The sequence below is a fragment of the Arabidopsis thaliana genome, chromosome 2 (genome assembly GCF_000001735.4).
Source record: "Arabidopsis thaliana chromosome 2, partial sequence".
In the NCBI taxonomy this organism is placed as follows: Eukaryota; Viridiplantae; Streptophyta; class Magnoliopsida; order Brassicales; family Brassicaceae; genus Arabidopsis; species Arabidopsis thaliana.
Window position 1 is genome coordinate 15,026,863 of NC_003071.7, and position 26,615 is coordinate 15,053,477.

The 26,615-nt window shown below is 37.9% G+C and overlaps 11 protein-coding genes, 8 non-coding genes and 1 pseudogene across 23 annotated transcripts; 8 read left to right on the forward strand and 12 right to left on the reverse strand.

The window, feature by feature from the left end:
• Nucleotides 1-267: 267 nt before the first annotated feature.
• Nucleotides 268-712, reverse strand: AT2G00880. Its single transcript, NR_143697.1, has one exon. It is a non-coding gene; the product is annotated as an uncharacterized misc_RNA (transcript).
• A 14-nt stretch (nucleotides 713-726) lies between these two features.
• AT2G35742 lies at nucleotides 727-806 on the reverse strand. The gene has a single exon (NR_140727.1). It is a non-coding gene; the product is annotated as a snoRNA (small nucleolar RNA).
• Nucleotides 807-848: 42 nt separating this feature from the next.
• AT2G08755 lies at nucleotides 849-941 on the reverse strand. The gene has a single exon (NR_140403.1). It is a non-coding gene; the product is annotated as an other RNA (small nucleolar RNA).
• A 6-nt stretch (nucleotides 942-947) lies between these two features.
• Nucleotides 948-1,127, reverse strand: AT2G35743 (annotated as a pseudogene). Its single transcript has one exon.
• AT2G08760 lies at nucleotides 1,006-1,230 on the reverse strand. The gene has a single exon (NR_140404.1). It is a non-coding gene; the product is annotated as an other RNA (small nucleolar RNA).
• A 1,482-nt stretch (nucleotides 1,231-2,712) lies between these two features.
• On the reverse strand, nucleotides 2,713-2,792 carry AT2G08765. The gene has a single exon (NR_140405.1). It is a non-coding gene; the product is annotated as an other RNA (small nucleolar RNA).
• Nucleotides 2,793-2,849: 57 nt separating this feature from the next.
• On the reverse strand, nucleotides 2,850-2,928 carry AT2G35744. The gene has a single exon (NR_140728.1). It is a non-coding gene; the product is annotated as a snoRNA (small nucleolar RNA).
• Nucleotides 2,929-2,966: 38 nt separating this feature from the next.
• AT2G35750 (uncharacterized protein) lies at nucleotides 2,967-3,486 on the reverse strand. The gene has a single exon (NM_129133.1): nucleotides 2,967-3,428. The coding sequence runs from the start codon at nucleotides 3,225-3,227 to the stop codon at nucleotides 3,042-3,044; it is 186 nt and encodes a 61-aa protein (NP_181118.1). The 5' UTR covers nucleotides 3,228-3,428; the 3' UTR covers nucleotides 2,967-3,041.
• AT2G35747 lies at nucleotides 2,970-3,049 on the reverse strand. Its single transcript, NR_140729.1, has one exon. It is a non-coding gene; the product is annotated as a snoRNA (small nucleolar RNA).
• Nucleotides 3,095-3,320, reverse strand: AT2G08770. Its single transcript, NR_140406.1, has one exon. It is a non-coding gene; the product is annotated as an other RNA (small nucleolar RNA).
• A 1,330-nt stretch (nucleotides 3,487-4,816) lies between the features above and the next one.
• Nucleotides 4,817-6,480, forward strand: AT2G35760 (Uncharacterized protein family (UPF0497)). Its single transcript, NM_129134.4, has 3 exons — nucleotides 4,817-5,417; nucleotides 5,502-5,634; nucleotides 5,981-6,480. Exons 1-3 carry the CDS (start codon nucleotides 5,197-5,199, stop codon nucleotides 6,230-6,232), a joined length of 606 nt encoding a protein of 201 aa, NP_565822.1. The 5' UTR covers nucleotides 4,817-5,196; the 3' UTR covers nucleotides 6,233-6,480.
• Nucleotides 6,481-6,674: 194 nt separating this feature from the next.
• Nucleotides 6,675-7,229, forward strand: AT2G35765 (uncharacterized protein). The gene is made up of 2 exons (NM_001084541.3): nucleotides 6,675-6,977; nucleotides 7,078-7,229. The coding sequence occupies exons 1-2, from the start codon at nucleotides 6,772-6,774 to the stop codon at nucleotides 7,091-7,093; spliced, it is 222 nt and encodes a 73-aa protein (NP_001078010.1). The 5' UTR covers nucleotides 6,675-6,771; the 3' UTR covers nucleotides 7,094-7,229.
• On the reverse strand, nucleotides 7,175-9,694 carry scpl28 (serine carboxypeptidase-like 28). The gene is made up of 6 exons (NM_129135.3): nucleotides 9,260-9,694; nucleotides 9,076-9,171; nucleotides 8,897-8,989; nucleotides 8,280-8,365; nucleotides 7,730-8,202; nucleotides 7,175-7,581 (listed from the first exon to the last, which is right to left on the reverse strand). The coding sequence occupies exons 1-6, from the start codon at nucleotides 9,633-9,635 to the stop codon at nucleotides 7,317-7,319; spliced, it is 1,389 nt and encodes a 462-aa protein (NP_181120.2). The 5' UTR covers nucleotides 9,636-9,694; the 3' UTR covers nucleotides 7,175-7,316.
• A 1,022-nt stretch (nucleotides 9,695-10,716) lies between these two features.
• On the reverse strand, nucleotides 10,717-13,436 carry scpl26 (serine carboxypeptidase-like 26). The gene is made up of 9 exons (NM_129136.5): nucleotides 12,885-13,436; nucleotides 12,708-12,803; nucleotides 12,540-12,632; nucleotides 12,394-12,467; nucleotides 12,051-12,317; nucleotides 11,471-11,598; nucleotides 11,290-11,385; nucleotides 11,097-11,202; nucleotides 10,717-11,011 (listed from the first exon to the last, which is right to left on the reverse strand). Exons 1-9 carry the CDS (start codon nucleotides 13,240-13,242, stop codon nucleotides 10,871-10,873), a joined length of 1,359 nt encoding a protein of 452 aa, NP_181121.1. The 5' UTR covers nucleotides 13,243-13,436; the 3' UTR covers nucleotides 10,717-10,870.
• Nucleotides 13,437-13,806: 370 nt separating this feature from the next.
• AT2G35790 (uncharacterized protein) lies at nucleotides 13,807-15,261 on the forward strand. The gene is made up of 2 exons (NM_129137.4): nucleotides 13,807-13,945; nucleotides 14,471-15,261. Exons 1-2 carry the CDS (start codon nucleotides 13,873-13,875, stop codon nucleotides 15,112-15,114), a joined length of 717 nt encoding a protein of 238 aa, NP_565823.1. The 5' UTR covers nucleotides 13,807-13,872; the 3' UTR covers nucleotides 15,115-15,261.
• Nucleotides 15,262-15,312: 51 nt separating this feature from the next.
• On the forward strand, nucleotides 15,313-16,713 carry AT2G35795 (Chaperone DnaJ-domain superfamily protein). Its single transcript, NM_129138.3, has 3 exons — nucleotides 15,313-15,461; nucleotides 15,985-16,163; nucleotides 16,316-16,713. Exons 1-3 carry the CDS (start codon nucleotides 15,459-15,461, stop codon nucleotides 16,470-16,472), a joined length of 339 nt encoding a protein of 112 aa, NP_565824.1. The 5' UTR covers nucleotides 15,313-15,458; the 3' UTR covers nucleotides 16,473-16,713.
• A 397-nt stretch (nucleotides 16,714-17,110) lies between these two features.
• On the forward strand, nucleotides 17,111-21,749 carry SAMTL (mitochondrial substrate carrier family protein). The gene is made up of 7 exons (NM_179921.2): nucleotides 17,111-18,709; nucleotides 19,098-19,515; nucleotides 19,740-19,884; nucleotides 20,092-20,207; nucleotides 20,297-20,375; nucleotides 20,829-21,062; nucleotides 21,146-21,749. The coding sequence occupies exons 1-7, from the start codon at nucleotides 17,575-17,577 to the stop codon at nucleotides 21,488-21,490; spliced, it is 2,472 nt and encodes an 823-aa protein (NP_850252.1). The 5' UTR covers nucleotides 17,111-17,574; the 3' UTR covers nucleotides 21,491-21,749.
• A 273-nt stretch (nucleotides 21,750-22,022) lies between these two features.
• AT2G35810 (ureidoglycolate hydrolase) lies at nucleotides 22,023-23,461 on the forward strand. Of its 2 annotated transcripts, NM_001336573.1 has the most exons (4): nucleotides 22,023-22,161; nucleotides 22,266-22,483; nucleotides 22,709-23,048; nucleotides 23,140-23,461. In NM_001336573.1, the coding sequence occupies exons 2-4, from the start codon at nucleotides 22,290-22,292 to the stop codon at nucleotides 23,203-23,205; spliced, it is 600 nt and encodes a 199-aa protein (NP_001318360.1). In that variant the 5' UTR covers nucleotides 22,023-22,161; nucleotides 22,266-22,289; the 3' UTR covers nucleotides 23,206-23,461. The 2 variants fall into 2 exon arrangements, with proteins under 2 accessions (NP_001318360.1, NP_565825.2); NM_129140.4 differs by lacking the exon at nucleotides 22,023-22,161 and having other exon boundaries at nucleotides 22,235-22,483.
• A 174-nt stretch (nucleotides 23,462-23,635) lies between these two features.
• On the forward strand, nucleotides 23,636-25,377 carry AT2G35820 (ureidoglycolate hydrolase). Of its 2 annotated transcripts, none has more exons than NM_001336574.1 (3): nucleotides 23,636-24,222; nucleotides 24,620-24,956; nucleotides 25,053-25,377. In NM_001336574.1, exons 1-3 carry the CDS (start codon nucleotides 23,801-23,803, stop codon nucleotides 25,140-25,142), a joined length of 849 nt encoding a protein of 282 aa, NP_001325071.1. In that variant the 5' UTR covers nucleotides 23,636-23,800; the 3' UTR covers nucleotides 25,143-25,377. The 2 variants fall into 2 exon arrangements, with proteins under 2 accessions (NP_001325071.1, NP_565826.1); NM_129141.2 differs by having other exon boundaries at nucleotides 23,815-24,222.
• Nucleotides 25,337-26,414, forward strand: AT2G35830 (ureidoglycolate hydrolase). Of its 2 annotated transcripts, none has more exons than NM_001202757.2 (3): nucleotides 25,337-25,591; nucleotides 25,805-26,147; nucleotides 26,224-26,414. In NM_001202757.2, the coding sequence occupies exons 1-3, from the start codon at nucleotides 25,440-25,442 to the stop codon at nucleotides 26,296-26,298; spliced, it is 570 nt and encodes a 189-aa protein (NP_001189686.1). In that variant the 5' UTR covers nucleotides 25,337-25,439; the 3' UTR covers nucleotides 26,299-26,414. The 2 variants fall into 2 exon arrangements, with proteins under 2 accessions (NP_001189686.1, NP_565827.2); NM_129142.2 differs by having other exon boundaries at nucleotides 25,400-25,591; nucleotides 25,820-26,147; nucleotides 26,224-26,402.
• Nucleotides 26,415-26,615: the final 201 nt, after the last annotated feature.

Below are 26,615 nucleotides of genomic sequence, written 5' to 3' on the forward strand. Positions count from 1 at the left end.
ACTGAAGACAGAAGACCAATTCGGACAGTTCAGAATCTTAAACACCTTGTACAGTTCTCTGCTACCCTAAGTCCATCAAGTCTCTTTTTTTTTTTGCGGTCAAAGTCTAATTTCATAGTGATATAAATCTGAAGGAAGCAGGTGCTCAATTGATTGATGAAAACTGAAAAGAATCGTTTGGATTTTTTTTGTTTTCAAGCACGCAAGGAACATCTACATCGCCTTGAAAATATCCAGCACTGATGTTTTAAGATTTCAGGTATAACAAATTAGCAATCCAAGATAAAACTTTTGAAATTTGGGAAAAACAATGTCTCATTATATTAAGCTATAACAATTAGAAATCGTACAAATACTCATATTAGCTATAACAAGAATTCAAGGTCGTAAAATGTAACAATATCTTCACTACGCTCTTAACCATATGACATTCGGACTGAATCTTCAGAACCTTCCGAAACCAAAAAGTCAACATTCGGACAGAATCTTCAGAACTTTCCGCAACCAAGCAATCAACGTATGAGACAACCTCCAAACCCTCCGCATAAGCTCCCATCAGCATAACCATTACGAACAAAGCCAACCAATGTGAACAATTAGTAGAAAACCATTCACACAAATATAATTCATAAGTGCACCACAATGAATCAATCTAATTCAGACAACACATCTAAAAGGGTAGTAATAACCATTCAGAACCAAAAGTCATATAACAATTCAGAAAAGGCTCAGATAAAATATGGGTTAGAGATGATTATCAGCACAAAAAATCAGAGTGGTGCATGACATTCTCAATCATCACAGCCTCTACTTCTAATCAAACCACAAGTAACCAAACAAATAAAGAAAGCCTCAGAATTGCAGAAGTATCAGCAAAACTTCAAAAGAAGTCAATCAGTCCCGAAAGATGGTGTTCTTTTATAATCTGATATCCACATCGGCTACTAAACCCTAATTAGAAAAATTGAAAACCAAAAGAACAGAGAACTTTTGAGAATAAGAAAGGAATATAGATCTCATGGCAGGTCCCAAACGGTAAAAGCAGCAACGCCGCTCCGCAAGGCAATGGAATATGAGAGCCAGTGGCAATAGCTAAGACGGAGAAGCCCTAAGGCTCCATCAACGTCCTTATGCTTACCCTATTGGTTTGTGACGTTTACCAGTGGATTATGCAATCACAATTATCAGATTGCTCCATCTTTTTGGTAATAGATTCCTGGGAGAGAAATCTCGTCACGTAACTAAAATCAAAATCGAGACAAATACACAAAAGAAAAAAAAACAAAGAATAAGGAATCCAAGGAAATGAGGAGGACGAAGATGAGATGAGATGAGAAGAGAGAATGCGCGCGGATATGTATATATACAAGAGAAATTGGAAGCCCTAGAAGAGACACACACCGCCTTTGGGAATTAATTATACGCCTTAATGGCCCAATAGATTTGCTCTTCATGGCCCAAACTATTTGCTCTGCAAGCCCATTAAAGGTAACTAAATTATTTTTAAAAGGTAAAATAATTAAATATTTAATTTTGCAACTTGTGACATAAAGAGTCAGCAGTTTTTCATCAGTCATGTAATTTTCATATTTTGGCCAGAAGGGATACATATATTTTCAGATCATCTCAATTTGTGTAAATAAGAATTTTTTTATTCCGGATACAACCAACAGAGATGAAGTTCTAAGCTACGTTTGAATTATTTGGTTTTAACGTTATAGATAGAGAGCATGCTACTACTTTGGCGTTTTTTTTTAATCTAGCAAAATGTGCATGAGTTCCACTAGTGGCGCTGGTGGATACGAGTGAGACGCTATCAGTCATGACTTATGAGTGTGTTCCAGTGTTTTCTTTATACACGAATTTAGGTATGATCGGGACTTATAGAAGACAACGATCACCGCATTTTTATAAGTTGTTTGATGTTGGATTTTACTATTTGCAGGGTAATCGATTGGCCATAAAGCAATTTGGTTTTAATCGGTTCTGATACTACTACCAATTAGATTCAAGAGTGTTTGAATTAAGTATAGGTAAAGATGTTGTGATTAGAAAAGATTATCACACAAGAATTCTTCGTCGAAAATGGGAACACCAATTAAGACATCTTGACAAGCAGCCTGTCTTTCCCTTGTTCTGACAACTTGAAGGTGAAGCTGATGATTGCTTAAAATAAGATGTACGCGTAAGGAAATCACAGACTTTCTCATCTTTTTATTCTTCGTAGACATCAGAGATTGATGGATATCAAGTTACAAGAAACTAATAATAGTTTACTTCGTTTCGGTATAAGTTACAAGATAAATTAATGTATGGCTGGGTTACAAGAAACGTAGAAATCAAATGTAGAATATGAATATTATCTATTGAATACAAGGCGTAGTAGTTTCAGAAATACACTTTTATTACCGGCTTCGGGAACATAACAAAACGAACATAAACTAAAGGTCATAAACTGCGGAAACGTCTCAAGCGGCTAGACATAATGGAATGAGCCAAACACCTTCATCAATAACATCCAGACTAGATTTTCAGAACTATCATCACCCACAGCTACAGTTAGGACAAACCCGTCGAAGATCACATCAATTAACTGAATCTGTAAAACAAAGCCAACCACATAACCAATACACAATTTGTGTCCCTCGTTAAAAATATGTAAACACAAAACCAAATCAGTCAAAATGTAAAACTGTAAAAGGGTAATAATATAACCATCAGCAACCAAAAGTTATCATCAAAGAAATACAGTCCGCATCAAGGTCAAGTCATTATAATGACCATCATCTGGCTATTAAAACCCTTTTCAATCTTATAAACTTACAAAAAAAATTTCAGAAATAATAAAGGCTCAGAGAAAATATGGGTTAGAGATGGTTATCAGCACTAATATCAGAGTGGTGCATGACATTCTCGTTCATCACTGCCTTTTCTATACTAATCAAAAACAAAACTCATCAAAAAAATAGCCTCAGAATTGCAGAAGTATCATCAATGTTAATCAGTCCCGAAAGATGGTGTTCTTTTATAATCTGATGTCCTCATTGGCTAAATACAATCCTAACTAGATAAAACTGAAAACCAAAATACAGGGGAATATAGATCTCATGGCCGGTCCCAAACGGTAAAAGCAGCGACGCCGCTCCGCAAGGCAATGGAATATGAGAGCCAATAGCAAGATACCCAAAACGGAGAAGCCCTAGAGCTCCATCAACGTCCATGGGCATGCCCAATTGCTTTGTGACGTTTACTAGTGGATTATGCAATCACAATTTCAGATTGCTCCATCTTTTTAGTAATAGATTCCTTGGAGAGAAATCTCGTCACGTAACTAATCCCTAACTTGCTAACTTAATCAAACAACCTAAACCCTACAAAACTCAAAATTAATACAAGATAAGCTAGAAGGAGATTCTTAAGGAATCGTAAGAGTGGAAAAGGTTGAAGAAGTGAAGATGAGAAGGAAGGTGGTGCGTTGTGTCAATTTATACCTAAGAGATTAGGGTTTTGAGGAAGCCCTAAAGAATCACACCGCCTTTAACATCACGGGCCTTTTGTTAATTCTACGAGAGAGCCCAATTAAGCCCATTAGGTTTATTTTTATTTGTAGCTTTATAAGACCCATTCAAATTGTTGTAAATTGTAATATGTTGTTGGGCCATCAGACTGAATAAACAACCCTCCTAAGGTTGTACACTTTTACAAGTTAGGAAGGTGACACTGCACATGAGGTTACTAATCCCATCTCGGTCTCGGACTTGTGTAATGTAAAGTGTGGGTCTCATGCAGTTCACCCATGCTTATAAAATGTGTGTGTGTTCAGTGTCGACTTCGACTTAAATTTCAACACATTGTTAGTGGCTCCTAGTTCATTATTATTATTTTTCCTAGCTTAACATTCGGCCAACGATTTTTCAATGAAGGAGTTTTCAATTTACGTCAACAAAAAAAACATACAAATGTAATTTAGCACTAGAAGCCTCGCGAACCGGTTACACAATATCAAGTTTTATGTAAGATCCTCTGAGAACAATGGTTAGAACCATACTAATGTAAATGTTTGGACGCATAGAAATTGTTTTACCTTTGATGATCTCAAGTTAATAATGATTTACTTGTTTAAAAACTCTTAGTTGTCAACAATTTAGTTTGGGTTACGGTGGAAACAGAGAACCATGATTACACAAATGAATGACTTTTAAATTTAACCAACCCCATGCAATGATGCACCACACCACTTCCATAGACCACCAACCCCACTATTGGATACACGTACCGTCTCAATAGTCATTGCAAAGCCCATTTTTCTAAATCTTTCTAAGAGTTTCTTTATAACTTTTGTACAATGTTCTAAATTACTAAATTTCCTCATTATCAAACATGAAAATTGTTTAAAGCAGTACTAAATAATGGTAACTTAGTGATCATCATTTTGTCTTTTTGTGGGTTAAAATCCGAAATCTATTTTTCCTAGACGCACATCCATTGCATAAGTTAATAGCAGAGTTGCTAATTCCAAAATTTGATTCTAAAATCTCAACAAAAATGCAAACTGTGTTTCACTAAAAAGTGTGTGGAGGAAACTTCATAACTTCACTTTCATAGTATTTCACTTTCACTTGTCTGTCTCCATCTTTTCCACTAATAATTGTAAGTCCTTAAATGTTCTCAAACCGACCATATTCATATCCCACAAATCTTACTTTTATATCATTAAAATACCGCGTAGATATGGGCAATGATCATGGTTCCGTGTGATTACTTCTACGAACATCTCTCGTCCACGACACATGTCACCTCTGTTTGATCTATGTATCTCCCCAATCCATAGTCAAATTATACATTTGTATATGTACTTAAGATTTGTGTAGTTTATTCAACACCAACAAAACTAAACTATGCAAATGATTAACAAACTAGTCTTAGGGATAGGGATAGTCACGGGTACATGATTTCAAACTCTACACCTTTAAAATCAATAGTCTCTGCAAATTTTGCAATTAATTACATTAATAGTCTCTTTTCTATTTAAGCCACTTGTTGCTTTAACACGGAGAGCTGTAGCAACACACTCTAAAAGCAACAAAGGATCCAACTAACAAACAACAAATCAGTGTTTTTGTTTCTATCAACAGTCTCTCTGAAAATCTCACAAAGTTTTCATCTTTTAATAAGAAATCAAGTTTACGGACAGAGATGAGTTATTTGGGAGTCGGAGTTAGTCCCGGAAACGTCTCCGGAAGTACTACCAAAATGAAGCTGATTGATCGGAAAGTGAGAGTCACGGAGTTGATTCTGAGGTGTTTGGTTTGTGTCCTTGCTCTCGTCGCTGCGATTCTCATTGCTACAGATGTTCAAGTGAGAGAGATTTTCATGATTCAGAAGAAAGCCAAATTCACCGACATGAAGGCGCTTGTGTAAGCTTCATGACAAAGATTCCTCAATTTTATGGCTTTTGTGTAAAGTTCGCAACTTTAGTAACAATCGTTCTCTGAGTTCAGGCTTTTGGTGGTCGTCAATGGCATAGCCGCGGGTTATTCTTTGGTTCAGGCGGTTCGTTGCGTGGTGGGTTTGATGAAAGGAAGAGTTTTGTTTAGTAAGCCTCTGGCTTGGGCCATTTTCTTCGGCGATCAGGTGACTCTGTTTTTTACCCAATTGATCTTTCTCTGTTTTTGCTTGGGACTTAACTATTAAGTACTGAAAAAGTTTGCTGTGAATTTTGTGGGTCAGTGAATTTGAAAAGTCTACCGTGTGAGATTCATTTGTTTGGTAGGGTATAGGAATTTATTGGGTTTAGGTTGGAATCTTTCATTAATGTCACTAAATCAATAATTGATCAAGAATGTTGATAATCTCTTATGGTCCTGCTAACTGAAAGCAAAGAAATTGACTCGGTCTCTGTATTCTTCTAGTTCACATAGGTTGTTGTATAAGTGAGTAGTGACATTGTTCATGACCTTGTTATGTATGTTATGAGCAGGCAGTAGCATACTTGTGTGTGGCGGGGGTTGCAGCCGCGGCGCAGTCTGCGGCCTTTGCAAAGTTGGGTGAGCCAGAGCTTCAATGGATGAAAATTTGTAATATGTATGGGAAGTTTTGTAACCAAGTGGGTGAAGGAATTGCGAGCGCTTTGTTTGCTTGCATTGGAATGGTTTTGATCTCTTGCATTTCGGCTTTCGGTGTCTTTCGTTTGTACGGCGGAAGCAAATCTAGGCCAAGCTCACGGTGGTGAAGGCCTGTAGTGGTCTTGGACCAACCTTGTTTGTGGAACCTCTATTAAATGTTGTGGTGTGTGTCCTCTTATCTCTCAGTGTGTATACCGCTATTACTTACTGTCATGATCTCAGCTGATCTATAAACATAATCATGACAATTATGGTTGTTTGATGTGAATAATTATTACATGTAGTTTTTTAAAACCACAAACAATGACATGTTTAGTCTATCTTTGGTTTGAATTGCTTTTAATAACCAAAAAACGGAACTTCAAAACTCATCCATGGATATAATGATGGATTAATTACCACCAATCCTTTTGAGTTTTAACGTAAAACATAATTTCATTGATCTCATTCTCATAAAAATAAACACCTCTCGCCAAAACTAACAGTTTATATATAGACTGTGGCCAGAAAGAGCAAGTTATATATAGACATACTCACGAGGATGTCATTGTTTTACATTTTGTTCCCTCAAGTCATTTATTTAAGACACCTCTTTCACAAAGAAAGAAAATAGAAGAAGGAAGAATCTACGTTAACGGACAGGATCATGGAGAAGAAGGTGGCTTTGGTGATGGCTTTGATGTTGCTTATGTCCGTGTTGGTTTCTGCCGAGGAAACACCAACCATCGGACAGAGGATAGACTCAGCCGCAACCGACTTTACCAAATTCTTCGATGAACATGCCCGTCCTGTCGTGGACTCCGTCTCCTCTACCGTCAAATCCGTCTACCACTGGTTTGGTGATAAAGCTAAGTATGTTGTTTTAAATCTTTCTCCTAGTTTCTAATTCACATGGTTCAACGTTATGTTATATAACTTCTTTTTGTTGTTGTTGTTTGTTGTATATTTGTAGGGAATGGGGACTCTAGAGATTTGTTTATGAGCGAAGAGGTTTGGAAAACATTTTCAGCCAATCAAGTTTGATCTCCATGTACTACTTTATTTTTAATTAATATTAAAAGAAAAAGATGTATATTTGTCTTCTAATACGTAACAACTACACACAAAACAGAAACAAATACCACCTATCAATAAAAAACGCAAATAATGATGTTTACAAAATGTACCTCATGCAAATAAGTGGAAAAAAAATTAAGAGGGAGAGGAGGGAAGAGAGTGGTTGGCTAGGAAGTGGGTGAAGAGGAAAAGAGCGAGACGAGGCTGAGACAATGGCACCTCATGCCCTGCTGCTCTAACCGTCGTGTACGTTAGCAAGCCATCCTCATAAACCTGACTCCAACCTCCTACTAGGCCGTGTGAATGGTACCATGGATACCACCTTTTGCTACTCTTCAATTTCATTGCATTAATCGAATGCCTCGTCCCGCTTAGAGGCAACACCGCGTCCGAGTCCCCACTATACAAATAATTCAACACAAATATTTCTATTACAAACCTCACATCTAAAGTAAGATGTAAAATATACGAGTCTGCCAATTGATTTTGAGTAGGAAGCTTATGAAGTTTAACATACAAAAACACACATATATATTTAGTGATTATACCTGAAGATCCAAATGCGGAGATGAGCTTGAAGAAGATTCTTGATGATAGGAAGCATGGACTTAGGTGAGTCTTTCCAATTCTTTCTTATCACACGACTGCAAGGTGTCCAAGGAGTACTGCCGTTGAGACGGGCATGGAAGGATTTGTGCACATTGGGATCGTTCATATACTTGCGTGTGTATCCCACAACACACTCATCGTTCCCTCTATACCGCCATGCTTGCATCCACTCATTTGATGATGCATGCGTGGTGCATGCAGGGCTATTGATGTTGTAAGGGTCAATGTCACCAAACTCAGACAAGGCTTGGTTCAGAGCAGCGTTGCAGTTTAGTTTTGGAAATAGGATGGAGTCGTTGAGACACCATTTGGTCAGGTCATTGTAGCTTTCGTCCGATATAAGCCCGTGATTCCACCAGTAGTCACGCATTCCTTTGTTGTCATTGTAGTCATCGACAAGAGGATTCCCCATCTTTCATATTTATTCATTAAGTTTAGTCTTCAATAATTGAATCATAAATGAGTGAGTTATACAAAATAAATTCTTACCAGAATCCCTTTTAGATTGATAGTTGGATTTTTGGCACCTTTGTTACGGTTGACGATCAGTTGGGCTAGCTCCGGAATATAATGTCCTAATTAATCACAAAACCAATGCAATAAGATCAAACATTAATATTGTCACCAATAACCATCAAGCATATCTCATTTGGCCATTTGGGTATAATATATGGTAGTTCCACCGGCGACGTCATAACGTTACAACCTTCGTATGAAATCTATATGGTGTCCACTAGTCAAGAAGACTTAATTTGGTCATAAAAGAAAAGTCAATTGGGTTGTTGTTGATTTTCTTTTATTTCCGTTGATTCGTAATTGAAATAGCCATTGAATGAAAAAAATAAGTTACGAAATTATAGGGTTTAATTATGCACATGCATGATGCATATGTGCATGTATGGACCGGAAGTGCATATCGTGTCGTAGGCATAAACAGTTATATCAGATATTTAAATCAAGTCAACGTCCACAACCTTTTGGTTCAACTGCTTAATATTTGTAGAATCTTACATGACAAAGTTTACATAAAAAATAGTAGATTTAGTAAATTAGAAGAGAAAGAATATATAAAATGTAACAGTAAAATGAAGGAAGAAAGAAAGTACCAGCGTAGCTCTCGCCGGCGATGTAAAAAGCCCGTTCCTTATACTCAGGGAACCTCTCCAACCATCTCACCAAGAATCTATAAGCATCCTCCCCTTTGTCCCCACATAATATCTTATATTCATTAATGATGTAATTAATAACTACTTTCTTAATTATAATTAGTGAAACTGATTAAAACCTGTTCTCTTGTCTCCCACGGTTAGTTCGTCTGACGAAGTGTTTGTGTAAGAGAAACCAACTCCCGCCGGTGAATCCAAAAATAACACATTTGCCACTGCATACATTATCAAAATGACTAATAATAAGAATTCTGATGTGTTTCGTTATTAAGAATTCCAAATTAAATCAAATTTAAAGAATACCTTTGTTCCAAGCATATAGATTTAGACGCAAAGTCTTTCCGTCTGGATTAACCCGAAATGGACCAACTTCTTCAGAAGCACCATAAGCAATAGAGGAGCATCCTGGACCACCATTGAGCCATAGGACTAAGGGCTTCGTTCCGCTAGGCCTAGGAGCTTCGGTTAGCCAATAAAAGAGAGCCCGTCCGGCCGCGGGATCAACAGTGACGTAGCCAGAAAATTGAGAGAAGTTGAGGTTAGGAGGTTGGCCTGGCAAAGAGATAATCTTGTCCTTCATCTTTTGCTCTTTAGCATCATCACTACTCACTACGTCTAATAATGCAATCACCATGCATAATAAACACATACATTGATATAGTTTTTTTGTGATCATCATCTTCAAAGAAAGAGAGTGCTTTGTTCCTTCTTGAGTTTATTGGGAATCTCTCATTTAACACCCTGATGATTTTATACTATAATTTGGCAAACGAGGGTCGTTGTCAACTTATGCCATTTTTAGGTATCATATATGTGGTGTATATAATATGTATATAATTAAACTGTTGATTAATAATGCATATAGTCAAATTAGCTTACTTGTGGATCGAGTATTTTGACTACTCTCTAGTTTCTTACACATTATTCTGTTTCTGATTCATTGGCATCTTGTATACATATCTCATCTTGAAAGTTATCTCGTGTTTATTTTATTCATTTGTATCGTTATGTAGTCATTGTCAAAATAGTATACTTCTCTGTTCATTTTACAGGTTTCATAATTTGATACTTTTATGATAGGGATATTTCTTAGCTTTGACTAATTAAAAGCTAGATATTGCTTGCTTGCACCGTAATTTAGTTAGTCATGTATTTCACATGGAGACGTGTAGACAAACATCGTCTCTGCAGGGAGGAACTTTTCATAGAAAGTGGGGATTTGCAAGTCCTTTATAAACGATAACCAAATAAAATACTCATCACAAATAATTAGTTGATTGGGTTGGTTTTAATTGGTAAGCCGATTTAGTTTGACATTTCATGGCTTGTCCGTTCATATATTTTCACTTTAGTTTCACCTAATACCGATCTTGTTGGACCATAACCTACAATTTGGGTTCTTTTTGTCCTACCTTTTTGTAACGAGTGAGATATTGGCTTTTAAAATTCTTTTCTTTCACATCAATGAAAAATAATTATTTTCAAAAAAGCATAAAGAGATGTTTACAAGGTGAGCAATCCCAAAGAGGAGGATCATGTGCCTCTAATTAAATGCATTCCCATAAACTTAGACATCCATTTCAATATTAATTTATTTAATTAAAAACCATGTCTTACTCGTTTTCTTGTGTACCAAGAAATGCAACGGAAAGCTATAATTTTAAAGTAGCAGCTAAGCAACATTGTTATTTTCTTTGAATATCAGATCAGCTAAATTGATATTTACACAAAGCTTTTGGAATAAATAATGTGAAGAAGACTTGAAAGTGAAAATGATTAACATTTGTTAGGATTAGACACAGAAGCTCAAGGTTTTGTGTCATTAGTGCGAATAAACTGATAGCTGAGAATGTGAAAAAGAGATTCTTACTTCTTATTATAAAAAACTCTGGTCTTATCACAGTGTCTTACAATTTACATTGGCAATGGCTTGTTGTCGAGAAACGACTGAAAAAGAAGAAAAGCTCGACGAGGGCGGAAAAGAGGTACCTCATGTCCTGCTCCATGTATTGTCACCAGAGTCAGCCCTTTGTAAACTTGGCTCCATCCACCAACCTGTTCTTTCAGTACTCATGCATTAGTTTCCACAGAAGAAAGAAATGAGACTGAGGAAACTGAGTATTGAGTTGTTTTTTTCTACCTGTCCATCATCGTTCCAAGGGTACCATTTGGAGAGTGGTTGTAACTTGAGGGCTCTAATGGAGTATCGTGTTCCAGTAATGGGAACCACTGAATCAGTGTCTCCGCTGCATCCAAATTTACAGAACAAGATATCAATCATGATACCAAACCGGGATGTACAAGATGATGATCAAAAGGAGAAGTAGATATACCTGAAAACCCATATCCTGAGACCTGCGGCGATGAGTTCTTTGTAGATTGGAAGCATAGACAGAGGAGAATCTGCCCATTTCTCTCCAACGATGTCACTAAACAAGAAAACTATGTCACTGAAAATGAACCACAAGAGAACATTTTCTTAAATTTGTTGACCCACTATAATGTGTTTTTTACCTGCACCCTTTCCATGGATAAGCTAGTCCTGTTATATTAGCATGCATAGCCTTTTGAACCTCCGGAGAATTGAAATACATGCCGGAGTATTTCTCTGTGCAAGGGTCATAGGCTCTCCACATCCATGGCTTAGATAAACAAAAAACGTAGCAAGTTTAGAGATTTGTCAAATCTTGTTACCTATGGACTATGTCTTGGTAGAATAACTTGAATCTATAGAAGCAGCCATAAAGCAAATCAAGTAATCAACTCAGACAATGAATTGGAATCAAGTAGCAGAGAGAATCCGAAAGATTTTTTTGCAGTCCAGAATCCAGATATCATGTAATCCCCACTCTACTTTCTTGGACTAACCAAAGTACATCTACTTGTTGAAATAGGCTCATATATTGGTCATTTTGAATCTGGTAGCACAAAGAGAGGGTCTAATACACTAGATACGTAGCCAATTCTGCATATAAAGGTTTGACTTTCATGTTCTGTCTCTAGTAAAGTTGGAACCTCCTAATGACCAAAACTACCTTACTCGAGCTGGTAATAGTAGTTAAAGGAATATGATGGGCAGTGATGGAAAACTCACATGACGAACTCTCGAGAAGCGAGACCTAAGAGCTGCAGCCTCCTTTTTACAAGTGACAGTGTAAATGCTATAAGGATCAATATTGCCTTGCTCCAAGTCTGCAGCTTCCATGGCCTTGGTGCATTTAGAGGACGGGTGCTCGGATGATCCAAATTCACACGTGATCCGTAAGTTGTGGTAAGTGAGATCAGATATCAACCCATGAGCCCACCAATATTCAAATAAACCCACGTAATCATGGTAGTCATCAATCACAGCATTCCCAACCTAGAAACAAACTCACGTTTATACCAACACAAAAAGAACATGTTAATAGATTTGTGCTTCTTTTTTTCTTGCTTACAATGAAGCCTTTAAAGTTGATAGCTGGATTGCGTTTCTCATAAACAATCTGTGACAACTGAGGAACATAATGACCTAAAGAAGAAAAGTGAAAATGCTTAGCTAAGACAAAGTTTCCAATTGAATAGAATCAGTAATAACAATAACCTGCATAGCTTTCTCCAGCAATGTAGAACTCTCTGTGTTTGTATTGAGGAAACCTCTCAAACCATTTCACAAGAAACACATAAGCATCTTCCGCTAGAAAAAATCAAACCAAAATCATCAAATGATTGATAAATCTAGAGAAAGAGAAGTCAAAGGTCAAGACTTTACCAGTTCTCTGATCTCCGGCAGTATACAAATCGGAGGTAGTATTCGAATACGAGAAACCAACACCAGCAGGAGATTCAAGGAAGAGCAAATTCGCCACTGACCCAATATAAAGAGTGTTAATTTAAGGATTGTGAAATCAAAATTTGGAGAGAAATGGAGAAACAGAGAGAGATGTACATTTGTTCCAAGAGTAAGGATTGTGGTAAAGAGTTTTGCCATCAGGATTGATTCTAAAAGGTCCGATTTCTTCAGCGGCACCGTAAGCTACGGAGGAACAACCAGGTCCACCGTTGAGCCAGAGGACAAGAGGCTTAGACTCAGGGTTTTCACTCGGTGGTGACTCAGTGAGCCAGTAGAATAGTGCTCTTCCTGCTGACTCGTTGACGGTAATGTAACCAGAGAAGTGAGAGAAGGAGACATCGTTTGGTTCACCGGGAAGGTGAAAGATTCGGTCTTTTTCTTGTTCGTGTCTGGAACAAGAAGCGTAATGGAGTAGAATAAGGAAGAAGAAGAAGAGGAGAAGGAGTCGAGCCATGGTTGGATCAAATGATAAGGGTGAAGATCTCAATGTTTTTGATGATAATAAAATCAGTGAGTGATGGTGGGGACAGAGTAAGTGAGATTAATAAATGGCGGTTATATTTGTATTTCTTACATCATTGACTTTATTTACAACGATGACTTTGTCCTTGCCTATGTTACATTGTATCATCATCTATTTTTGATTCGAAGAGCCAATAAGAAACCGAAAAACGTACACGGACTCTTACTTAGCTAAACAACTCGAGTAACTAATGGTTATCCCTTAATACATGTCATATCTAGACTCTAGTCATCGTTTCGGATCCAAATTCCTCAATCAGTCATGTGATTTTGTAGAGAGACATAAAACAATACACAAAAATAAAATTTTGTCCATTAGGTGTTGAAGATAAAAAAAAAAAAAAAAAAAAAGGTGTGCAAGTGTTATCAAGGTCAAAGAAAAAAAGTTCGAACACGAGACTTCATGCTTGAAGAGAGAAACAGTAACCACTAGACCACTAAAAGAAATTTATAAAGCTACAAGTTTTATTAATATATAAAGGAAAATAAAATCTCTAAAACCCTACAACATTCATTTGGAGGAGGAGACCTGAATCTTTGCAATCTCGCAACAGAAACGGCGATGGGAAGATCAGCTCTGATTCACTTGCTTCGCTCCCAATCCCGACGTCTCTCTTCCTCCACCTTCACTTCAGGTTCTTTTTTTCTCCACTATACACCTTTCATTTTCCGGGAAACAAGTCCGATCATGGTGTTTATACAATTTACGGGAAAAGCTCAATCCTTACGGCTTTAGAGTAGAAATGGCTGCTATATATTGTCTTTATGGGTTTTGTATATCCATTTTCTCAAACCACTCTCGTGATTTTGGTTTCCCTTTTCGATTTGATTGGTGAAAGTACTTTGCATCCGATAAGCTGAAATAGATTTGAAATTGACTTGAGCATTATATACCATAGCTTAATCTGGATCAGAAATGGCAGGCTAGGGTTTTTCCCGTTCACTTGTAGCATTTTGAGTTTTAGCAATTGGTTAGGCAATATGTAGTCTTGGTCTCAAACGGATTTGAAACTGGGGTTGTGCTTCATTTGGATGAGAAATGGCAAGTTAGGGTTTTTCCACTTCATTGAAGCATTGTGAGCCTTAGCTGTTGTTTGAAGCAGTAGTATGTGGTCACGAGATACCACAGATTCATCAAGCCTATGGTCATTTCTTTTCAGGATATCATCACCGGTCAATAGCAGGATCATGGTCATCATCAGTGAACCCGAAGGTCAGATTCCAGGTTCCATCCCTTAGCCAGAGAAGCTGGGCATCATTTGGAGCAAAGACTAGAGAGGACGATGATGAGCACAAGATCAGCATCGGACCCCAAGAGAAGAAAGAAGAGAAGGATGGAGGTGTGGTTTACTATGGACCAATCTCATCAACCATAAAGAAAGTGAAACTCCTCTCACTCTCCACTTGCTGTCTATCAGTCTCTCTTGGCCCGGTCATCACTTTCATGACTTCCCCGGGACTGAATGTGATCATGAAAGGTGCTGTTGCCTCTACTGTGATCTTCCTTAGCGCATCCACAACCGCTGCTCTCCACTGGTTTGTTAGTCCCTACGTGCACAAGCTGAGGTGGCAGCCTGGTTCAGACACTTTTGAGGTCGAGATGATGACTTGGCTCGGCACATTTAGCGCAAAGACACTGAAATTCTCAGACATACGTTATCCAGACACGCAAAGACCGTATGTGAGCTTCAAGGCTGATGGGAATTTCTACTTTGTGGATGCAGATCATTGCCCTAACAAGGCATTGTTGGCTAGGCTCACTCCTCCAAAGGATGCTCATGACTCTGCTTTCAAGAACTTGTAATCCAAATTCGTTTCTTTTGTTATACTCTTTTTTTGGGTGTGGATTTTTGTTGGGTTTGTAAGCTCTTTAAGATACTTGGATACCTCCTCCCCTTCTCATCACTAATACCCAAAAAAATGCAAATAAGAAAAGACCGGTTTGATCCAATTGCTAATTCTATTGAGAAATTATAAAACCGGTTTTGAACCGGTTGGCGTTAAAACCGGTTTAGCTCAGCCTCAAAGGTTTTGATTGAGTTCCCATTTTGGTTGCAGCGATCGGAGAGCTCTGACGGCATCAGCCACCTCTGCGGCTTCGCAAATCCAAATAAGCTGTGGATGAAACGAAGAATCCTAGATTTCTGAATGGTACGTAATTCGGAACACTAATAGTCTCTTCCAGAAATTAGGGTTCATCCGTTAGTTGTGAGTCTTGTTCTGTGAATCTTTTGGATTCTAAGTTTTATAATATCATGAATCAGTGCTCTGTTAATCGTGTTTAATACTGGTCAATGATTTTCTTAAGCTAAATCGATCTTTCTTGGATATGAATCTCTCTTGGCTCATTTTGTTGATAAGGAAATGAATCTTTGAAGAGTCACTGCCTTGGCTTTTCTCATCTTGAAGAGTCTTGTGTTTAGTTAAGATAAGATTTAAAACTGACTGCAAAATACTTCTTTCATGAATGTAGTGTGTCTTAAGTCCCTTTGGATTCTTGTTTGCAATGTATTTGTCATTTACTGTAGCAGAAATGAGTCCTCTTTGCAAGTTTTAATCAATAGATTTTGAAAACTGTGACAAGTGAGCTTGATTCATTGGAGAATGATGATGGTAAGAAGAATAAAGCATATACAAATGCTTAATTTTGTGTTATGCGTTTTTGGTACACCAGGCGACACCATTTATAGCGGGGGTTGCAGTAGCTGCAACAGCACTTGCTGGTAGATATGGAATCCAAGCATGGCAAGCATTCAAGGCAAGGCCACCAAGGCCCAAAATTAAGAAATTTTATGAGGGCGGTTTCCAGCCTACGATGACGAAAAGGGAAGCTGCTCTCATTCTTGGCGTCAGGTGAAGGAAACACACACACATACTCTCTCTTTCTCTTGTGTTTAGTAGTTTCTCAATCCTCAATGATCAATTTGGTTATAGCATTAGCATAGTTTCCATTGAAGAAAGTGTAACGTTGTTTGAAATGTGGGGTTTTGTGATTGAAAACACAGGGAGAGTGTAGCGGCGGAAAAGGTGAAGGAAGCACACAGGAAGGTAATGGTAGCAAACCATCCAGATGCAGGTGGTAGCCATTTCCTAGCCTCTAAGATCAATGAAGCTAAAGACGTGATGCTAGGCAAAACTAAAAACAGCGGATCCGCTTTTTGATGCAAATTTCAATCAAAAGACTTCCTTATGAATCATCTTATGTTATAGGACTGTAATGTCAAAATGCAGATTTTATGCTAATTTATAAGCTTGTGGTCTGTTTGTGACACATAAAGACTCGAATCTTTTCTTTCACTTGTTGTCGCTGAAAAGAACACAAAAATAAAAACGCAAAGCAGAAGGGCGTTCTAGTCTTTTCGGTTTTAAAAAAATCCAGTAATAGAAACTCTAGTACACGTGTCATGTGGCTCCAGCGACGTCTTACGTCAACCTCTATCCATTCATTCCCCTATTAGCAACTCCCTCCACAAAACTATTTTTAATTTTATTTTTTATTGGCAAAACAAATCTATTATTTAATCCTTGTTTTTTTTTTTAATTATTCGACAATCGACCGTCTAATTATCTTTTAATTATCATTAGCTCTTGCTAAAGGCAAAATCGACTCATTTTTCTTGTTTTAATGTGAAGTTTTAATCGCTTATAAAAGCCTAAAACTGGATTATGATTAATGAGACCCGGTCATGATTTATCCACTACATGAAAGAAAATACGTAAATATAGTACTAGTATTAATTTATTAATTATTATTATTATCTGTTATAATATCCATGTCTTTATCTTCTTCTAATTTTCATTTTCATTTTACGTTTTTTTAAAAAGGCAAAAAAAAAAAAAAAAAAAGGAGAAAGAAAGAAGAAGAAGGGAACTAAAGAGGGTCATCATCATTTCATGGTTACCTCCTCTTCCTCTCTTCTTACTCTCACCATATCTGCTCTCTCTCTCTCTCTGTTTCAAGCTTTTGCTCCCATTTTTCATTTCCTTCGTATTCTCGCTCGAGCTTAGCGGTTGATGTACCAATGACCAAATCGATATTTGAATCGCCGTGGCTACCTTTCTTTTTCTTCTGATTTCTCTATCTCTCGCTTGATTCTACCACTTTTAGGGTTTCTATTATTCCCAGGGACTTTGGGTTTCTTTAAGAAGTTCGATTCGTCTCCGTTTTCTTTTTAGGGTTAACGAAGTCTGTGGTGTTGGATTTCGATCTTTTTTTTTTTGGTATCTTCCCCATTGACTGTTGCGGTGATAAGAGAGTGACGCAATGGTGTCTAAGAATGATCATATCGAGACTTTATTCAATTCAATCCAACTAGTTAAAGATGTTGTTCTTCTTCCGATTGAGCTTGGTGTGAAAAAGGCGGCAAGAGATATTGAAAATTGTTGGATAAGCAAAGAAAGGGATCTAGGTCTTGTTTTCAGATCATCTGGAAGAAACAGGAAGAAGCGGATTGTTGCTACTCCTGAATTTGACGACAATGCTACTAATAATGTTCAGTGTGTGGTGGTTACTGATGAGAGAAAGAAAGGTTTGTCTATCAAGAAGATCCCTGTGAAGTCACTCTTTGGTATGTTTTCTCCCAATTTAGTCAGTGAGAAGTTGAGTCGTGGAAATGATGTGGTGGTGGCGAAGAAAGATAAGTCTTTGGAGAAGAAAGATGATGATTCTTGTACTGATTGCTTCAAGTTTGCGATGACTTGGTCTTTGTTGGTTAGTGGCTTTGTTCATGCTTTTCCTATTCCTTTTAAAATTGGTAAGAAGAGGATTCATAAGATGGGGGATGATGAGAACAGTCTACGTAAACACGGCCTTAAATCAAAGGCGGCATTTGTGAGTCGGAAAGAAGTGAGGTGTCAGTCAGTTGAATCTGTAGAAAAGGAAGGGAACCCTTTTTCGATTGAATGCGCTGTTGGTTTTGTTGTTGAAATGTTGGCTCAGAATCTCCAGAAGCTGGACCAGTTTATACAGGATAGTTCAGAGAATGAATCTTGTTGTTCCAAGGAAGCTAGTTCTAATGATAGTCCACTTATCTTTAACATCTGGGAGGCTAGAAAACTCGACGTAAATGGATTCCTCGGGAACCTGATGTTTGCCAGAGTTGGAGATGTGGCGTCAGGTATAGGTGGCCTGACATCTCACATAAGTGAAGATGGTGATGAAAGTAATGTCAGTACTGCTGGTAAGGAGGAAAGTGCAGTTGATTCTCCGCAGAACTTGGCAACTGGACTATTGAGTATACCTTTATCAAATGTAGAGCGCTTAAAATCCACACTGTCCACAATTTCACTGACGGAACTTATTGAACTTTTACCACAATTAGGACGACCTTCAAGAGACCATCCAGACAAGAAAAAACTAATTTCTGTTCAGGATTTTTTCAGATACACCGAGTCTGAAGGTATGAATCCTCCCATTTTTATTAAGAAGCATACCTTTTCTTGGCAACTTAGTAAGCAAAAATAGAGCAGCGGGATGCATTGCTTATATATGTTACTTATCATTAAAGCTTGAAGTTGACTGTTGGAGGCATTTGTGTTGGTTGAAATCATTAAAAAGGGATACCTGTTGGTTGAAATTACCATATCTTCGTTTTTTATTGCCTGCTCTAGTCATCACCCCGCAATTTATGTCTCAACTGTTAAAACTTAAGTAATGTGTGTTGCAGTTTCTCAATACTAGATTGTCTGCTAATATGAGGACCACGTTACTTATTTGCTTTTGAAATTTTTACGTCCTGTACTATTATTTATTCCATTTCGTCCAATATAACTCTTTGTGGCTTCCAGGCAGGAGGTTCTTTGAAGAATTAGATAGAGATGGTGATGGCAAAGTAACTTTGGAGGATCTGGAAATTGCAATGAGGAGAAGAAAATTGCCCAGAAGATACGCCAAGGAATTTATGCGACGAGCTAGGAGTCATCTTTTCTCGAAATCGTTTGGTTGGAAGCAATTTTTGTCCTTGATGGAACAGAAGGAGCCAACCATCCTCCGTGCCTATACTTCTCTCTGCTTGACCAAGTCTGGTACTCTTAAGAAAAGTGAGATATTGGCATCACTAAATAACGCAGGACTTCCTGCTAATGAAGAAAATGCTATAGCCATGATGAGATTTTTGAAGGCTGATACCGAGGAGTCTATCTCATACGGACATTTCCGTAATTTCATGGTTTTGCTGCCATATGAGCGCTTACAAGATGATCCTCGGTAAGTATAGTACTTTGTTTTGAAATAAAATTGATGTTTTATTTTGTAGCGGCTTGTCTTTGCACTAATGAGTAAAATGCCAATTTGACCACTAGAACTGTTTGGATTGAACCGGACCAGTTTCCCCTTAGTTTCTCCCATTCATGTTGATTTCCTCAAACACTTCAAACTTATAATTTTTGTTGTCATACCAATGGTGATTGATGCTATTTTTACTTGTATAGTAACATCTGGTTTGAAGCTGCGACTGTTGTTGCTGTTGCACCCCCTGTGGCCTTACCTGCTGGAGATGTTCTAAAATCTGCATTAGCGGGAGGGCTTGCCTCTGCTCTCTCCACTTCCTTAATGCATCCGATTGACACAATCAAGGTGAGTCCTCTTGGTGCTTTTGCAAGCTGAATATAAGTAAATGCTCTGTTTAGACAAGTTTAGGTGAGAACTTGGCTACTACAAAAGTCTGCGTAATTGACATCTGCTTCTACAATATTTGAATATTTAAATAGATGAGTATGCCAATTATTCCTCCTGGCTTCTTGTGGCATACTGTTGACGGATTCGTTATCACTTTCATGCCAGACACGTGTGCAAGCATCAACCTTGTCATTTCCTGAAGTAATAGCCAAGCTTCCAGAGATTGGTGTCCGGGGAGTGTATAGGGGTTCTATTCCAGCAATTCTTGGACAATTTTCAAGGTCTTTTCAGTTGTTTCAAATCAAAGATATTTTCACTTCTACCTATTAAATTTGATTTCCATGTGGCTTAATCTCTTTCATCATTGTAGCCATGGCCTGCGGACAGGAATATTCGAAGCAAGCAAACTTGTGTTGATCAATTTTGCTCCCAATCTCCCAGAAATTCAGGTGATTATCACTCTCTACTCACTGTTTGGCTGGTTTCGTCAAGATTCTAATTTTGTGCTTCAAGTATATGTATTATTATGTGTTCTTATAGTTCATGGCATCTAGTAAGTAAACCATATGTTAGAGGAAAAATCCAATATCAAGGCTATTTCATTGCAGTACTTAGCTTCCTTGATGCAATGGTTGACATGGTAGTTGGTAGATCATTGTATACTACTATTTGTTGCATCTCCTTGGTTCTAAAGTTCTAGTAGTTATGTAAAGTTTATGGCTAGAATAATATACACTTGATGCTGCTGGGGCTAAATGGTCTCTTAATTGCTTGGTTTGATAAAGTTGTGTATGGTTTCTGAAGTAGAACCCATCCGCTTTTGGTTAACAGTTACATCGTTTGCATTTGTGCTTTCTGATCTGTGTTTTGTACTCGGTAACCAATGTGATCATTTAATGCAGGTTCAATCGATTGCATCATTCTGCAGCACACTATTAGGCACAGCTGTGCGGATTCCATGTGAGGTGCTGAAGCAACGGTTGCAGGCTGGCATGTTTAACAATGTAGGGGAAGCCATTGTCGGGACGTGGAAGCAAGATGGTCCAAGTGGCTTTTTCCGTGGGACAGGCGCAACTCTTTGCCGCGAAGTTCCACTATACGTTGTTGGCATGGGACTGTATGCAGAGTCCAAAAAGGTAAGAAAACCGAAATGATTGGATTATCATAAGGGTCACTACTGTAATTGTTATATTGATTGGGGTTTATGTGTGTATTGTAGATGGTGGCGCAAGCTCTGGGAAGAGAACTGGAGGCATGGGAGACAATAGCGGTTGGGGCGGTGTCAGGAGGTATTGCAGCAGTTGTAACAACCCCATTTGATGTGATGAAGACGAGAATGATGACTGCAACGCCAGGGAGACCGATCTCAATGTCTATGGTTGTTGTATCGATTCTGCGTAATGAGGGACCGCTAGGTTTGTTCAAAGGAGCAGTCCCGAGGTTCTTCTGGGTGGCTCCTCTAGGTGCTATGAACTTTGCTGGGTACGAACTAGCCAAGAAAGCTATGCAGAAGAACGAAGATGCAGTGCTAGCGGATCAGCTTGGTCAGAAGAAGCTTTGCTAATGGGATTTTACTTTGCTTTGCTGCTACGAAGTTTTTTGGGGGCAGCTTAAGCCGGAGACTCACCTCTTTTGTTAAAAGCTACTTTGCAAAATTTTGACAAAAAAAAAAGGGTTCATTGTTTTGTTGTGCATTGAGGACAGTTTCATTTACTCTTTATAAAAACTCTGCTTCAAAAATGTGATTTTTTGCCCTCTCTACAATTGGTTGTTGCTTTGACAGTTGCAATTACTTCAATGGTATACAGTAGCCTTAAATCGCCATATTACGAATCTTAAGGTAAATTCGTTGCTTCTTTTTGTCACCAAACATAAGAGACATTGGCAAATGTTGGTAAAAAGAAATAACGTTGTGAATGTAATACACTCAAACCAAATGATTCTGTCAATACAAAAGCAACTCTGTAAACGTAACATGAGAAACTCAACAATTCACATATGTTTTACAAAATCTACTTTCTGTGGTATTCCTGACCAAAGCATCAAACTTGGGCTCGTATTCAGGAGTTATTTTGTCCACGTACTTGGGGATCTAAATGCCTGCAGTAATAAGAGATTCCAACTTTGGTACTTCAACACGTTTCTTCTCTCAATCCTCCTCACAACTTCAGTAGTAAAAAAGACAATCACTTTGAAGGGAAACACAAATGAAATGACTGTCGAATTCAGTCACCGGTAAACACCCTTATATGTTCTGTTATTTTCTTTTTAGTCCCATACTTTTTTTAAATTCACAACAAAACCCATTATTGGAGTTTTCTGATTATTTTTAAAAACAGTTTCGAGTGAATAAAAAAGCTCAGATGCAATCATCACTTTCATTTTCTTGTGGTGTCAAGTCAACGATGGCGAAATCTCCGGTGGAAGTGAATCTGATACCAATCGAAGCTACACCTGAGACCTTCGCAGAGTATGGTCAAGTCATCGAAGCCTCTCGTGATGGGGCCGGTTACGGTCCCAACGACGCTCAATTGGATCTCTCTAAAGGAATCCCACGGTACTCTTTCCCGATTCTCTAAAACTCAGATTCTTTGTTAATCTGCGTTTAAATTCCACATCTTTGACGCTAATTTATCATTCTATGTGATATGTGTTGGTGTTGGTTCCAAAAATAGTTGTATTGATTAGTTCCAAGTTGTGAGATTTATAACAAAGTCCTAGCTTTTAGGTTAATAGGTTTCAGATTGGTTTGTTCTCAATGTGTGATATAATTTCGTGGCAGGCTCTATATACTTAGGCTGAAAGAAACACCCTTAGGGTTTTTCAAGATCACGCATCACGCAAAGGTGACACAGTGTCTAGGATCAATAGGAGGTGATATTTGGTATATGGGAGTGGCTAAGCCATCTCTTATTGAAGATGATGATGATGGAAGGAGAGTAGATACAGTAAAAGCAAAGTCTGGTCACTTGTACATTCCACCTGAGGTGGAAGAGATTCGCGTCTTCAGGTTCTCGGGACCAAAGTTTGTGAAACTGCACCGTGGTACATGGCATGCTGGACCCTTGTTTAGTGGCAGCTCCATCATGGATTTCTACAACTTAGAACTCAGCAACACAAATGTGAGTCAGTGAGTGATGGTTTTAAATTGTTAATACAATGTAGTGTGATGAATGACTTGACAACATTGTTGCTGTTGATGATGTTGTTCAGGTGGTGGATCACACGTCACATGATTTCACGAAGAATAATGGAGTCAGCTTCCGCTTTGACACCTAAGAAGAATAATGGAGTCAATCCTATCATGAGTGTGCTTCTGTTTTTCCTTGTGTGTAATGTAATTGACTAATTGCCAATACCAATACTGTGTATTGTGTACTGTGCACACAAATTGGTTATATGCAATAAAATACCGGTTTAAGTTAACCAACCCTGGTTCATAAAATCCTAATAATTCTTGAATTGGTTTTCTAAAAAAAGAAAGCAAATCATGAATACTAAAGAAATTTGATTACATCATTTGGTGTTTCTAGTAATCTGCTCTGTTGCCAGTTATAAAGTAGTATATTTAATTATTAAGCATTATTAAAACGAATAATACGTATAATATAATCGTAGCCGTTGGATATAATTACACGTGCGACTATCTTTCGATCGCACTAAAAGCAAAGGAAAGGCTAAAAAGAAGCTCGAGGGTCGAGATCGATCAAAATTGTAAATCAATCATAACACATTTTAACTAGCTCTAACACAAACTCTAAAATTTTAGATTAATTCAGACTTGGTAACAATTTTGACTTAACTACGAGCGTCATTACCATTCTATGCATCGTTTTACACGAATTACACTCACATCTCAAAGATACATGTCCACATGCTACGTACCGAGTATCGACCACACCCGATAAACAACGGGACAAGCCCTAGAATCCCGAAAAGGCAAAAAGGTCCCTTGTTTTCTCTCTTTTTTCATGTTAAACACATACTTTTTAAATTAACAAGAAAGCCCAGATATTTTTGGTGTTTTCTTACTGAATCTAGACTTGAAGAGAATTTTAGGAAAACTCCAAAAAGCTCGTACGCTAATTCTTATCTTCACTTCCATTTTTCCTGTGGTGATGGTGAGAGTTCAAGTGTTCCAACGATGGCGAAATCCCCGGTAGAGGTGAAACTGATCCCGATCGAAGCTACTCCTGAGAATTTCGCAGACTATGGTCAAGTCATCGAAGCCTCTCGTGACGGTGCAGGTTTCGGTCCCAACGACGCTCAACTGGATCTCTCCAGAGGAATCCCACGGTACTCTTTATCCAGTTTACTAAAATTTCGTTAATACCTAAGATTATTGATTAAAACACATGCTTCTTCTAATCATATTCGTTGTTGATTAATGTCTAAATTCCTCATCTTTGATGCTAATTTATCAATCAAGCTATGTGATTTGTATTGGTTCCTAGATAGTCGTGTTGATCAGTTCCTAATAACAAAAGACTTATAGATTTTGTAGGAACGTACTTATTTACTACAAAATTCAACAAAACGAAAGACCAATTCAAACTAGACTCTTCTTACTACTTCAAGTAATTAACTGACTTCATTTACAAGTCCTAGCATTAGGTTTCAGATTTGTTTGTTCTTTTTTTTTTTTACAATTAGCTAATCATCATATTCTCATTATGTTTAATACTTGGGACAGGTTCTATATAATGCGGATCAGAGATACACCCTTTGACTTTTCCGTACTCACTCACCACGCGAGCGTGACACAGTGTCTAGGATCAATAGGAGGTCATGTTTGGTACCTTGGAGTGGCTAAACCGACACTTATTGAAGATGGTGATGATGGAAAGATGGTAGATAAATTGAAATCAAGGTCTGGTCACTTGTACGCTCCTCCTGCGGTTGAAGAGATTCGCGTCTTCAGGGTCTCGGGACCAAAGTTTATTAAACTGAACCACGGTACGTGGCATGTTGGACCACTCTTCAGTGACAGCTACATGGACTTCTACAACCTTGAGCTCAGCAACACAAATGTGAGTGAGAATGGTTTTATTGTTAATAATGTATGGAATGGTGATGAATGACTTGTTTTTATTGACGACATTGTTGTTGTTGATGATGATGTTCAGGCGGTGGATCGCACGACATATGATTTCATCAAAAATAAAGGAGTCACCATCCGAGTTGACCCCAACGATGTTGACACATCGTCCTCCTAACTCAATCTTATCATCAGTGTGTGCTTCTGTTTTCATGAATAAATTGAGCAATCGTGAATAAAATTTGTATGCAACTGTGTACAAATTGTTTTTTTTTTTTTTTTTTTTTTTTCAATAAATATCGAAAATACTTGTTTTCTCATATTTTCATGTTAATCCCATACTTTTAAAATTGACAAGAAAACCTAAATATACTTTGGTGTCTTCTGATTGATTTTAAAAACATTTTGAGTGGATACAAAAAGAGCTCAAGATACAATCCTCTTTATTTTTATTTTCTTGTGGTGCGTTTCAACGATGGCGAAATCTCCGGTGGAAGTGAATTTGATTCCTATCGAAGCTACTCCGGAGAACTTCGCAGAGTATGGTCAAGTCATTGAAGCCTCTCGTGATGGTGCTGGTTTCGGTCCCCACGACGCTCAACTAGATCTCTCTAGAGGAACCCCACGGTACTCTTTTCCCCGATTCTCTTAAATTTCGTTAATCCTTAAGATTATTTGTTAATCTTCGTTTAAATTCCTCATTTTTGATGCTAATTTATCAAGCTATGTGATTTGTGTTGGTTCCTAAATACTAGTGTTGTACAAGGTATTTATAACAAAGTCCTAGCTTTTAGGTTTCAGATTGGTTTGTTCTCAATGTGTAATATAATTTGACGGCAGGCTCTATATACTTAGGCTGAAAGAAACACCCTTAGGGTTTTTCAAGATCACACATCACGCAAAGGTGACACAGTGTCTAGGATCAATAGGAGGTGATGTTTGGTATATGGGAGTGGCTAAGCCGTCTCTTATTGAAGATGATGACGATGATGGAAGGAGCGTAGATACAGTAAAATCAAAGTCTGGTCACTTATACATTCCACCTGAGGTGGAAGAGATTCGCGTCTTCAGGTTCTCGGGACCAAAGTTTGTGAAACTGCACCGTGGTACATGGCATGCTGGACCCTTGTTTAGTGGCAGCTCCTTCATGGATTTCTACAACTTAGAGCTCAGCAACACAAATGTGAGTGAAGAATGGTTTTAAATTGTTAATACACAGTAGTGTGATGAATGACATTGACGGTGATGTTGATGCTCAGGTGGTGGATCACACGTCACATGATTTCACCAAGAATAATGGAGTCAGCTTCGGATTTGACACATTGTCTTCCTAGCTCAATCGTATCATTGGTGTGCTTCTGTTTTTCCTTGTGGATCTATATATGTAAGCCTGTGTAGTGTGTACACTCTACACAAATTGGTTATGTGCAATAAAATACCGGTTTAAGTTAACCAACTTTGTTTCCAGTACTCCTTAATCTCCTCCATCTGGTTTTTTAATCATTCTTCAATTTGTGGTTTTGTGTTAAAAAAAAAAAGGAAAGCAAACCTTTGAATATATTAAAGAAAATTGGTGACATCATTCGGCGTTTCTAGTAATCTGCTCTGTTGCCAGTTACAGTATATACTTAATTCATTAGTAAAGTATATA

What these genes read in the sequence shown, in the direction of transcription:
- AT2G35750 (NM_129133.1), bottom strand. Translation starts at nt 3,227, where the DNA reads ATGCCCATGGACGTTGATGGAGCTCTAGGGCTTCTCCGTTTTGGGTAT.
- AT2G35760 (NM_129134.4), top strand. Translation starts at nt 5,197, where the DNA reads ATGAGTTATTTGGGAGTCGGAGTTAGTCCCGGAAACGTCTCCGGAAGT. An exon ending in ACCGACATGAAGGCGCTTGT is followed by an intron (nt 5,418 to 5,501) that starts GTAAGCTTCATG and finishes CTCTGAGTTCAG; the next exon opens with GCTTTTGGTGGTCGTCAATG. An exon ending in CCATTTTCTTCGGCGATCAG is followed by an intron (nt 5,635 to 5,980) that starts GTGACTCTGTTT and finishes TGTTATGAGCAG; the next exon opens with GCAGTAGCATACTTGTGTGT.
- AT2G35765 (NM_001084541.3), top strand. Translation starts at nt 6,772, where the DNA reads ATGGAGAAGAAGGTGGCTTTGGTGATGGCTTTGATGTTGCTTATGTCC.
- scpl28 (NM_129135.3), bottom strand. Translation starts at nt 9,635, where the DNA reads ATGATGATCACAAAAAAACTATATCAATGTATGTGTTTATTATGCATG. An exon ending in TCTATATGCTTGGAACAAAG is followed by an intron (nt 9,172 to 9,259) that starts GTATTCTTTAAA and finishes TAATGTATGCAG; the next exon opens with TGGCAAATGTGTTATTTTTG. An exon ending in TCAATCTAAAAGGGATTCTG is followed by an intron (nt 8,203 to 8,279) that starts GTAAGAATTTAT and finishes TAAATATGAAAG; the next exon opens with ATGGGGAATCCTCTTGTCGA.
- scpl26 (NM_129136.5), bottom strand. Translation starts at nt 13,242, where the DNA reads ATGGCTCGACTCCTTCTCCTCTTCTTCTTCTTCCTTATTCTACTCCAT. An exon ending in TCAACTTTAAAGGCTTCATT is followed by an intron (nt 12,318 to 12,393) that starts GTAAGCAAGAAA and finishes GTTTGTTTCTAG; the next exon opens with GTTGGGAATGCTGTGATTGA. An exon ending in CTCAGGATATGGGTTTTCAG is followed by an intron (nt 11,203 to 11,289) that starts GTATATCTACTT and finishes ATTTGGATGCAG; the next exon opens with CGGAGACACTGATTCAGTGG.
- AT2G35790 (NM_129137.4), top strand. Translation starts at nt 13,873, where the DNA reads ATGGGAAGATCAGCTCTGATTCACTTGCTTCGCTCCCAATCCCGACGT. An exon ending in TTCCTCCACCTTCACTTCAG is followed by an intron (nt 13,946 to 14,470) that starts GTTCTTTTTTTC and finishes ATTTCTTTTCAG; the next exon opens with GATATCATCACCGGTCAATA.
- AT2G35795 (NM_129138.3), top strand. An exon ending in GCTCTCATTCTTGGCGTCAG is followed by an intron (nt 16,164 to 16,315) that starts GTGAAGGAAACA and finishes TTGAAAACACAG; the next exon opens with GGAGAGTGTAGCGGCGGAAA.
- SAMTL (NM_179921.2), top strand. Translation starts at nt 17,575, where the DNA reads ATGGTGTCTAAGAATGATCATATCGAGACTTTATTCAATTCAATCCAA. An exon ending in CAGATACACCGAGTCTGAAG is followed by an intron (nt 18,710 to 19,097) that starts GTATGAATCCTC and finishes TGTGGCTTCCAG; the next exon opens with GCAGGAGGTTCTTTGAAGAA. An exon ending in ATTCTTGGACAATTTTCAAG is followed by an intron (nt 20,208 to 20,296) that starts GTCTTTTCAGTT and finishes TCATCATTGTAG; the next exon opens with CCATGGCCTGCGGACAGGAA.
- AT2G35810 (NM_001336573.1), top strand. Translation starts at nt 22,290, where the DNA reads ATGCAATCATCACTTTCATTTTCTTGTGGTGTCAAGTCAACGATGGCG. An exon ending in CTCTCTAAAGGAATCCCACG is followed by an intron (nt 22,484 to 22,708) that starts GTACTCTTTCCC and finishes ATTTCGTGGCAG; the next exon opens with GCTCTATATACTTAGGCTGA. An exon ending in TAGAACTCAGCAACACAAAT is followed by an intron (nt 23,049 to 23,139) that starts GTGAGTCAGTGA and finishes GATGTTGTTCAG; the next exon opens with GTGGTGGATCACACGTCACA.
- AT2G35820 (NM_001336574.1), top strand. Translation starts at nt 23,801, where the DNA reads ATGCTACGTACCGAGTATCGACCACACCCGATAAACAACGGGACAAGC. An exon ending in CTCTCCAGAGGAATCCCACG is followed by an intron (nt 24,223 to 24,619) that starts GTACTCTTTATC and finishes TACTTGGGACAG; the next exon opens with GTTCTATATAATGCGGATCA. An exon ending in TTGAGCTCAGCAACACAAAT is followed by an intron (nt 24,957 to 25,052) that starts GTGAGTGAGAAT and finishes GATGATGTTCAG; the next exon opens with GCGGTGGATCGCACGACATA.
- AT2G35830 (NM_001202757.2), top strand. Translation starts at nt 25,440, where the DNA reads ATGGCGAAATCTCCGGTGGAAGTGAATTTGATTCCTATCGAAGCTACT. An exon ending in CTCTCTAGAGGAACCCCACG is followed by an intron (nt 25,592 to 25,804) that starts GTACTCTTTTCC and finishes ATTTGACGGCAG; the next exon opens with GCTCTATATACTTAGGCTGA. An exon ending in TAGAGCTCAGCAACACAAAT is followed by an intron (nt 26,148 to 26,223) that starts GTGAGTGAAGAA and finishes GTTGATGCTCAG; the next exon opens with GTGGTGGATCACACGTCACA.